Source organism: Neoarius graeffei, chromosome 2 (genome assembly GCF_027579695.1).
Source record: "Neoarius graeffei isolate fNeoGra1 chromosome 2, fNeoGra1.pri, whole genome shotgun sequence".
Taxonomy (NCBI): domain Eukaryota; kingdom Metazoa; phylum Chordata; class Actinopteri; order Siluriformes; family Ariidae; genus Neoarius; species Neoarius graeffei.
In genome coordinates, this window is record NC_083570.1 from 127053634 (window position 1) to 127066282 (window position 12649).

The 12649-nt window shown below is 47.8% G+C and overlaps 1 protein-coding gene across 5 annotated transcripts in view; it reads left to right on the forward strand.

The window, feature by feature from the left end:
* Positions 1–7678, forward strand: part of LOC132882276 (A-kinase anchor protein 9-like) — a 285166-nt gene extending 277488 nt beyond the window's left edge. For all 5 annotated transcript variants that reach the window (XM_060915567.1, XM_060915571.1, XM_060915570.1 and 2 more), the window contains 2 exons: positions 6764–6894; positions 6988–7678. In XM_060915567.1, coding sequence (XP_060771550.1) covers positions 6764–6894; positions 6988–7031 — 175 coding nt within the window. In that variant the 3' untranslated portion in view covers positions 7032–7678. The remainder of the gene's footprint in view (positions 1–6763; positions 6895–6987) is intronic.
* Positions 7679–12649: the final 4971 nt, after the last annotated feature.

Genomic DNA, 12649 nt, shown 5'->3' on the forward strand with positions numbered 1-12649 from the left:
CTCCACACAGCACAGGTAACACACACGCACACTCCACACAGCACAGGTAACACACACGCACACTCCACACAGCACAGGTAACACACACGCACACTCACACAGCACAGGTAACACACACGACACACTCCACACAGCACAGGTAACACACACGCACACTCCACACAGCACAGGTAACACACACGCACACTCCACACAGCACAGGTAACACACACGACACGCACACTCCACACAGCACAGGTAACACACACGCACACTCCACACAGCACAGGTAACACACACGCACACTCCACACAGCACAGGTAACACACACGCACACTCACACACAGCACAGGTAACACACACGCACACTCCACACAGCACAGGTAACACACACGCACACTCCACACAGCACAGGTAACACACACGCACACTCCACACAGCACAGGTAACACACACGCACACTCCACACAGCACAGGTAACACACACGCACACTCCACACAGCACAGGTAACACACACGCACACTCCACACAGCACAGGTAACACACACGCACACTCCACACAGCACAGGTAACACACACGCACACTCCACACAGCACAGGTAACACACACGCACACTCCACACAGCACAGGTAACACACACGCACACTCCACACAGCACAGGTAACACACACGCACACTCCACACAGTCACAGGTAACACACACGCACACTCCACACAGCACAGTAACACACACGCACACTCCACACAGCACAGGTAACACACACGCACACTCCACACAGCACAGGTAACACACACGCACACTCCACACATGAGCACAGGTAACACACAACGGCCACACTCCACACAGCACAACTCCACACAGCACAGGTAACACACACGCACACTCCACACAGCACAGGTAACACACACGCACACTCCACACAGCACAGGTAACACACACGCACACTCCACACAGCACAGGTAACACACACGCACACTCCACACAGCACAGGTAACACACACGCACACTCCACACAGCACAGGTAACACACACGCACACTCCACACAGCACAGGTAACACACACGCACACTCCACACAGCACAGGTAACACACACGCACACTCCACACAGCACAGGTAACACACACGCACACTCCACACAGCACAGGTAACACACACGCACACTCCACACAGCACAGGTAACACACACGCACACTCCACACAGCACAGGTAACACACACGCACACTCCACACAGCACAGGTAACACACACGCACACTCCACACAGCACAGGTAACACACACGCACACTCCACACAGCACAGGTAACACACACGCACACTCCACACAGCACAGGTAACACACACGCACACTCCACACAGCACAGGTAACACACACGCACACTCCACACAGCACAGGTAACACACACGCACACTCCACACAGCACAGGTAACACACACGCACACTCCACACAGCACAGGTAACACACACGCACACTCCACACAGCACAGGTAACACACACGCACACTCCACACAGCACAGGTAACACACACGCACACTCCACACAGCACAGGTAACACACACGCACACTCCACACAGCACAGGTAACACACACGCACACTCCACACAGCACAGGTAACACACACGCACACTCCACACAGCACAGGTAACACACACGCACACTCCACACAGCACAGGTAACACACACGCACACTCCACACAGCACAGGTAACACACACGCACACTCCACACAGCACAGGTAACACACACGCACACTCCACACAGCACAGGTAACACACACGCACACTCCACACAGCACAGGTAACACACACGCACACTCCACACAGCACAGGTAACACACACGCACACTCCACACAGCACAGGTAACACACACGCACACTCCACACAGCACAGGTAACACACACGCACACTCCACACAGCACAGGTAACACACACGCACACTCCACACAGCACAGGTAACACACACGCACACTCCACACAGCACAGGTAACACACACGCACACTCCACACAGCACAGGTAACACACACGCACACTCCACACAGCACAGGTAACACACACGCACACTCCACACAGCACAGGTAACACACACGCACACTCCACACAGCACAGGTAACACACACGCACACTCCACACAGCACAGGTAACACACACGCACACTCCACACAGCACAGGTAACACACACGCACACTCCACACAGCACAGGTAACACACACGCACACTCCACACAGCACAGGTAACACACACGCACACTCCACACAGCACAGGTAACACACACGCACACTCCACACAGCACAGGTAACACACACGCACACTCCACACAGCACAGGTAACACACACGCACACTCCACACAGCACAGGTAACACACACGCACACTCCACACAGCACAGGTAACACACACGCACACTCCACACAGCACAGGTAACACACACGCACACTCCACACAGCACAGGTAACACACACGCACACTCCACACAGCACAGGTAACACACACGCACACTCCACACAGCACAGGTAACACACACGCACACTCCACACAGCACAGGTAACACACACGCACACTCCACACAGCACAGGTAACACACACGCACACTCCACACAGCACAGGTAACACACACGCACACTCCACACAGCACAGGTAACACACACGCACACTCCACACAGCACAGGTAACACACACGCACACTCCACACAGCACAGGTAACACACACGCACACTCCACACAGCACAGGTAACACACGCACACTCCACACAGCACAGGTAACACACGCACACTCCACACAGCACAGGTAACACACGCACACTCCACACAGCACAGGTAACACACGCACACTCCACACAGCACAGGTAACACACACACACTCCACACACTGCACACTCCACACAGCACAGGTAACACACGCACACTCCACACAGCACAGGTAACACACACGCACACTCCACACAGCACAGGTAACACACACGCACACTCCACACAGCACAGGTAACACACGCACACTCCACACAGCACAGGTAACACACGCACACTCCACACAGCACAGGTAACACACGCACACTCCACACAGCACAGGTAACACACGCACACTCCACACAGCACAGGTAACACACGCACACTCCACACAGCACAGGTAACACACGCACACTCCACACAGCACAGGTAACACACGCACACTCCACACAGCACAGGTAACACACACACACTCCACACACTGCAAACTCCACACAGCACAGGTAACACACGCACACTCCACACAGCACAGGTAACACACACGCACACTCCACACAGCACAGGTAACACACACGCACACTCCACACAGCACAGGTAACACACGCACACTCCACACAGCACAGGTAACACACGCACACTCCACACAGCACAGGTAACACACGCACACTCCACACAGCACAGGTAACACACGCACACTCCACACAGCACAGGTAACACACGCACACTCCACACAGCACAGGTAACACACGCACACTCCACACAGCACAGGTAACACACGCACACTCCACACAGCACAGGTAACACACACACACTCCACACACTGCAAACTCCACACAGCACAGGTAACACACGCACACTCCACACAGCACAGGTAACACACACACACTCCACACACTCCAAACTCCACACAGCACAGGTAACACACACACACTCCACACACTGCACACTCCACACAGCACAGGTAACACACGCACACTCCACACAGCACAGGTAACACACGCACACTCCACACAGCACAGGTAACACACGCACACTCCACACAGCACAGGTAACACACACGCACACTCCACACAGCACAGGTAACACACACACACACTCCACACACTGCACACTCCACACAGCACAGGTAACACACACACACTCCACACAGCACAGGTAACACACGCACACTCCACACAGTACAGGTAACACACGCACACTCCACACACTGCAAACTCCACACAGCACAGGTAACACACGCACACACCACACAGCACAGGTAACACACGCACACTCCACACAGCACAGGTAACACACGCACACTCCACACAGCACAGGTAACACACGCACACTCCACACAGCACAGGTAACACACGCACACTCCACACAGCACAGGTAACACACACACTCCACACAGCACAGGTAACACACACACACTCCACACAGCACAGGTAACACACACACACTCCACACAGCACAGGTAACACACGCACACTCCACACAGCACAGGTAACACACACACACTCCACACAGCACAGGTAACACACGCACACTCCACACAGCACAGGTAACACACGCACACTCCACACAGCACAGGTAACACACACACTCCACACAGCACAGGTAACACACACACACTCCACACAGCACAGGTAACACACGCACACTCCACACAGCACAGGTAACACACGCACACTCCACACAGCACAGGTAACACACGCACACTCCACACAGCACAGGTAACACACGCACACTCCACACAGCACAGGTAACACACGCACACTCCACACAGCACAGGTAACACACGCACACTCCACACAGCACAGGTAACACACGCACACTCCACACAGCACAGGTAACACACGCACACTCCACACAGCACAGGTAACACACGCACACTCCACACAGCACAGGTAACACACGCACACTCCACACAGCACAGGTAACACACGCACACTCCACACAGCACAGGTAACACACGCACACTCCACACAGCACAGGTAACACACACACACTCCACACACTGCAAACTCCACACAGCACAGGTAACACACGCACACTCCACACAGCACAGGTAACACACACACACTCCACACACTCCAAACTCCACACAGCACAGGTAACACACACACTCCACACAGCACAGGTAACACACACACACTCCACACAGCACAGGTAACACACACACACTCCACACACTGCACACTCCACACAGCACAGGTAACACACGCACACTCCACACAGCACAGGTAACACACGCACACTCCACACAGCACAGGTAACACACGCACACTCCACACAGCACAGGTAACACACGCACACTCCACACAGCACAGGTAACACACACGCACACTCCACACAGCACAGGTAACACACACGCACACTCCACACACTGCACACTCCACACAGCACAGGTAACACACACACACTCCACACAGCACAGGTAACACACGCACACTCCACACAGTACAGGTAACACACGCACACTCCACACACTGCAAACTCCACACAGCACAGGTAACACACGCACACACCACACAGCACAGGTAACACACGCACACTCCACACAGCACAGGTAACACACGCACACTCCACACAGCACAGGTAACACACGCACACTCCACACAGCACAGGTAACACACACACTCCACACAGCACAGGTAACACACACACACTCCACACAGCACAGGTAACACACACACACTCCACACAGCACAGGTAACACACACACACTCCACACAGCACAGGTAACACACACACACTCCACACAGCACAGGTAACACACGCACACTCCACACAGCACAGGTAACACACGCACACTCCACACAGCACAGGTAACACACGCACACTCCACACAGCACAGGTAACACACGCACACTCCACACAGCACAGGTAACACACACGCACACTCCACACAGCACAGGTAACACACACGCACACTCCACACACTGCACACTCCACACAGCACAGGTAACACACACACACTCCACACAGCACAGGTAACACACGCACACTCCACACAGTACAGGTAACACACGCACACTCCACACACTGCAAACTCCACACAGCACAGGTAACACACGCACACACCACACAGCACAGGTAACACACGCACACTCCACACAGCACAGGTAACACACGCACACTCCACACAGCACAGGTAACACACGCACACTCCACACAGCACAGGTAACACACACACTCCACACAGCACAGGTAACACACACACACTCCACACAGCACAGGTAACACACACACACTCCACACAGCACAGGTAACACACACACACTCCACACAGCACAGGTAACACACACACACTCCACACAGCACAGGTAACACACGCACACTCCACACAGCACAGGTAACACACGCACACTCCACACAGCACAGGTAACACACACACTCCACACAGCACAGGTAACACACACACACTCCACACAGCACAGGTAACACACGCACACTCCACACAGCACAGGTAACACACGCACACTCCACACAGCACAGGTAACACACGCACACTCCACACAGCACAGGTAACACACGCACACTCCACACAGCACAGGTAACACACGCACACTCCACACAGCACAGGTAACACACGCACACTCCACACAGCACAGGTAACACACACGCACACTCCACACAGCACAGGTAACACACACGCACACTCCACACAGCACAGGTAACACACACGCACACTCCACACAGCACAGGTAACACACACGCACACTCCACACAGCACAGGTAACACACACGCACACTCCACACAGCACAGGTAACACACACGCACACTCCACACAGCACAGGTAACACACACGCACACTCCACACACTGCAAACTCCACACAGCACAGGCATCTCTCTCTCTGTCTGTCTCTCTCTCTCTGTCTCACACACACACAGACACGCACACACACACACTGCAAACTCCAAACAGCACACGTAACTCTCTCTCATATAGACACACTGTGTACAGCACAGATAACTAACGCACTCTTTAATAAGTTTAAACTTTATCGTGCCTTTCTCACACCCAAGGTCTCTTTTTTAATAATTTTCTCTCTCTCTGTCTGTGTGTAGGTATGGAGGGATGAGTGCAGATGGAGGAGTGTTGTGTTCTCATCTCCAGAATTATGATCCAGATAGAGCGCTGTCTGATTACATCACCAGATTGGAGGCTCTGCAGCGTAGACTGGGGAGTGTGCAGTCAGGTAACACACACACACACACACACACACACACACACTCAAGCATTATCTATCATCTTCAAACCTAATTTCCACTCGTAAATGTTCTTTTTGCAGGAGCTTCCTCATATGCTCAGTGGCACTTTGGAATCAGAAGATAGAGATCTGCGGTGAACCTGAATCCCCCCCCCCCCCCCCCCAATAAAACACAAAAAAACACTCGGAGACAAAAATCCACTCAGTTGCCTTTCACACACTGAGCTGCTGTGGTTTTGTAAATATAATTAATGTGGATTTACTTTTTGAGGGACCAAACACACACACACACACACACACACACACAGTGGTCTGTACATTAGGAGTGTTCGTTATGTTTGTGGTTTATGGTTATCCTGTTCTATGTGTACATGTGTGGGAATTCTAATTTAAGTTAATTTATAGAATGGATGTGGCGTTCAGGGTGTTTGGGTTTCTCGCTCACTGCTGCTGCTGGACTCGTGATAACGCAGACACCTTGTGTGTGTCACACAACATTGTTCACTGCTGAAGGTCACGGGACAAATGTTTATCATTCGATAAAGAATGACACGACTGTTTGTGATTAGTGGTGTGTGTCAGAGAGCTGCAGTGCGTTGTCAGTGTTATCACACACACACACACACACACTAACTGTTTTGTTAGCTGGCTCTCCAGAAGCGAACACAGAGGACACTTTGTAGAAGACATATTTTTGTAAAGGCAGGAGCTTTGACTTTTATGGGTATTTTGTCAACACTGAAATAAAGATTAATATAATATTTCAACAGTATTTTTTGTCTCCTTTGGTTTGTTTCAGGTTCACGTCATTCCGTGTTTCTTTGGATGATGTTATTCTCTGCTAAGGCACAGCCTCACTGTCTTCATCATAATGATCTTAAAAAATTAACAAGAAAAAGGACAGCGCCCACATATTCAGGGCTCAAAATTCTCACAAGGCCCTGTAATGTTTCCTGTAGTAGTGATGAGTGCAAATTATAGACGTGTGTTTTTTTTAATACATATATATATATATATATATATATATATATATATATGCATCATATTAAAATAAATAAGTGCACAATCCACAGAAAGAAAAGGCAACACGTGGGTTCTTTCTATTATCACATATAGAAGTAGTCTTTATTTTTTCACATCTACATTACAATGCTGCAAAATTCATTTCTTCACATACAGTGACATGCAAAAGTTTGGGCACCCTTACTGAAAATGTCTGTTACTGTGAATAGTTAAGTGAGCAGAAGATGAACTGATCACCAAAAGGCATAAAGGTAAAGACGAGACATTCCTTTTCTGCAAGATTTGTGTATTATTTTTGTTTCGTACAATTGGAGAGTGAAAAAAGAAAAGGAACACCATGCAAAACTTTGGGCACGCCAATACATTTGAGTTCTCAGGTAACTTTTACCAAGGTTCCAGACTTTAATTAGCTTATTGAGCTGTGGCTTGTTCAAATTCTTCATTAGGAAAGGTCAGATGATGCAGATTTCAAAGCTGTATAAATTCTCTGACTCCTCAAACTTGTCCCTAAAATCAACAGCCATGGGCTCCTCTAAGCGACTCCCTCGCATTCTGAATAATAAAATAATTGATGCTCACAAAGCAGGAGAAGGCTACAAGAACATAGCAAAGTGTTTTCAGGTAGCTGTTTCCTCAGATCGTAATGTTATTAAGAAATGGCAGTTAACAGAAACAGTGGAGATCAAGGTGAGGTCTGGAAGATGAAGAAAACTTTCTGAAAGAACTGCTCGTTGGATTGCTAGAAAGGCAAATAAAAACCCCTGTTGGACTGCAAAAGACCTTCAGAAAGATTTAGCAGACCCTGGAGTGGTGGTGCACTGTTCTACTATGCAGTGACACCTGAACAAATATGACCTTCATGGGAGAGTCATCAGAAGAAAACCGTTTCTGCGTCCGAGCCACAAAATTCAGCATCTGAAGTTTGCAAATGAACATCTAAATAAGCCTGATGCATTTTGGAAAAAAGTCCTGTGGACTGATGAAATCAAAATAGAACTTTTTGGCCACAATGTGCAAAGTTATATTTGGAGAAAAAAGGGTGCCAAATTCCAGGAAAAGAACACCTCTCCAACTCTGAAGCATGGGTGTGGATCGATCATGCTTTGGGGTTGTGTTGCAGCCAGTGGCACAGGGCACATTTCATTGGTGGAGGGAAGCATGGATTCGAATAAATACCAGCAAACTCTGGAAGCAAACATCACACCATCTGTAAAAAAGTTGAAGTTAAAAAGAGGATGGGTCCGACAATAAGACAATGATCCAAAACGCACCTCAAAATCTACAATGGAATACCTCAAGAGGCCCAAGCTGAAGGTTTTGCCCGGGCCCTCACAGTCCCCTGACCTAAACATCATTGAAAATCTGTGGATAGATCTCAAAAGAGCAGTGCATGCAAGACAGCCCAAGAAATTTGTAGAACTGGAAGCTTTTTGAAGGACGAATGTGTGAAAATCCCCCAGGTAAGAACTGAAAGATTATTAGTTGGCTACAAAAAGGTGTTTACAAGCTGTGATACTTGCCAAAGGGGGTGTTACTAGGTACTAACCATGCAGGGTGCCCAAACTTTTGCTTTGGGCCCTTTTCCTTTTTTGTCATTTTGAAAATATAAAAGGTGAAAATAAAAAATTGTTTTTGCTTAAACTATAAAGGGAATGAGTCATCTTTAACTTTATGCCTTTTGGAGAGAAGTTCATCTTCAACTTGCTTAACTGTTCACAGTAATTTTGATTAGGGATGCCCAAACTTTTGCATACCACTGTATGTGGGGTCAGTGCACAGGGTTGGCCATGATACAGTGCCCCCTGGAGGAGAGAGGGTTAAGGGCCTTGCTCAATGGCTCAGCACTGGGCATATGACAGGGCTGGGGTTCGAACCCCTAACCCTCTGATCAGGAACCCAGCACCTTAACCATTGAGCTGTGACGATAGCTTTAAGAATGATTTTGTGAATCAATGTGTGTCAACATGTGTATCTGCATGCACTCTGTACTCCTAATGAGAGGACTGAACTGGTGCGTCACACTGCAACATATCAAAGTCCAATACTAATCCATCAAGCACACTAAACCCTGCATCACACGACAACGACTACTACTACTTGACTCCAGGAAGATGAACTATGACAACTTTTTAGTTGTTACCCTCATGCCTGTGTTACCTTCTGGGGAGAGCCAGAAGGTAACACAGGCATGAGGGAGCCCCGGGACATAAAGCAGCCAGCCACTACACCGTCAACAAACTCGAGTGAGCAAGCGAGTGGGGGACTGACAGCATCCATCCATCCCATTTTACCAAAACACTCTATGTCTGAGGACCCTCCAGATCTACACCTTTACCTCATAAACACCATTAACACAAGGCTTGACTAAACAGATATGTTATCAGCCTAGACTTAAAGGGACTTTGTAAGAAACGGCTCTGCCCCCGATGTAACCTTCACTATACGAGGTACCAGTAGATAGCCTGCACCCTTTGATTTAAGTAGGCGTGGTGGGTCATAAAGGACCAGATGTTTCCAGGGGGAACTCATGGCCTAAAAGTTACAGAAGCAACTCTGGGATCAAAAGGTTGCCAGTTTGATTCCCTAGATCAGCAAGAATGGCTGAAGTGCCCTTGAGGAAGGAACCTAACCCTAGACTGCTCCCCAGGCTGCTCTGGGTATGTTGTATGTCACTCTGGATAAGAGTGTCTGCTAAATGCCTGTAATGTAATGTTCACTTAGGTACAATGGCACGAGACCATTCAGTGCTTTAAAGGTCAATAGTAGTATTTTATAATCAATATGAAATTTGATTGGGAGCCAATGCAGTGTGGATAAGACAGGGGTGATGGGGTCATATTTTCTAGTTCTAGTAAGGACTCTTGCTGCTGCATTTTGAACTAACTGGAGCTTGTTTATGCACTTATTGGAACATCCAGACAGTAAGGCATTACAATAATCCAACCTGGAGGGAACGAAAGCACGAACTAGTTTTTCCGCGCCGTGTAGTAACATTAAATTTCTTATCTTAGCAATATTTCTGAGATGAAAGAAAGCTATCCGGGTGATGTTATCAATGTGAGTTTCAAATGAAAGACTGGGGTCAATAATCACTCCGAGGTCTTTTACTGCTGCACGTGAAGAAACAGAAAGGCCATCCAGAGTTACTGTGTAATCAGAAAACTTACTTCTAGCTGCATGTGGTCCGAGTACAAGTACTTCAGTCTTGTCAGAGTTAAGCAGAAGGAAGTTAATAAGCATCCAGTGTCTAATGTCCTTCACACATTCCTCAATTCTATTAAGCTGGTGTCTCTCATCAGGTTTTGCAGAGACATACAACTGTGTGTCATCAGCATAACAGTGGAAACTAATATAATGTTTACGAATAATATCACCCAGAGGGAACATATATAGAGAAAAAAGCAGTGGACCCAAGACAGAACCTTGTGGAACACCAAACTTTACCTCGGTACGTCTAGAAATATCACCATTTATATCAACATACTGATAACGATCAGTTAAATAAGACCTGAGCCAGGAGAGGTCCGTTCCCTTAACTCCCACAACATTTTCTAGGTTTTTTTAATCAGGGGTTTGATAACTGCTAGTTTAAAGGATTTGGGTACATAGCCAATCGTAAGAGAAGAATTTATTATTTTTAGAAGCGGTTCAATTACTTCAGGTATTATCTGTTTGAATAGATGTATCGGTAAGGGATCTAGTACACAAGTTGAGGCTTTTGATGCCGAGATTAATGAAAGTAATTCAGTTTCTCTAAGGGGAGTAAAACATTCTAACTGATGATCTGATACAGTTATATTGTTAACTACAGGGTCACTTACATTGTCTGACCTTAAATTAGTAGTTTGAATTTTTTGTCAGATATTCTCAATTTTGTCATTAAAAAAATTCATGAAGTCGCTGCTACTACATACTGCAGGTGTGCATGTGTCTATAGTGGACTTATTCCTGGTTAATTTTGCTCCAGTATTAAATAGGAATCTAGGATTATTTTTGTTATCTTCTACAACCCCGATTCCAAAAAAGTTGGGACAAAGTACAAATTGTAAATAAAAACGGAATGCAATAATTTACAAATCTCAAAAACTGACATTGTATTCACAATAGAACATAGACAACATATCAAATGTCGAAAGTGAGACATTTTGAAATGTCATGCCAAATATTGGCTCATTTGAAATTTCATGACAGCAACACATCTCAAAAAAGTTGGGACAGGGGCAATAAGAGGCTGGAAAAGTTAAAGGGACAAAAAAGGAACAGCTGGAGGACCAAATTGCAACTCATTAGGTCAATTGGCAATAGGTCATTAACATGACTGGGTATAAAAAGAGCATCTTGGAGTGGCAGCGGCTCTCAGAAGTAAAGATGGGAAGAGGATCACCAATCCCCCTAATTCTGCGCCGACAAATAGTGGAGCAATATCAGAAAGGAGTTTGACAGGGTAAAATTGCAGAGTTTGAACATATCATCATCTACAGTGCATAATATCATCAAAAGATTCAGAGAATCTGGAAGAATCTCTGTGCGTAAGGGTCAAGGCCAGAAAACCATACTGGGTGCCCGTGATCTTCGGGCCCTTAGACGGCACTGCATCACATACAGGCATGCTTCTGTATTGGAAATCACAAAATGGGCTCAGGAATATTTCCAGAGAACATTATCTGTGAACACAATTCACCGTGCCATCCGCCGTCGCCAGCTAAAACTCTATAGTTCA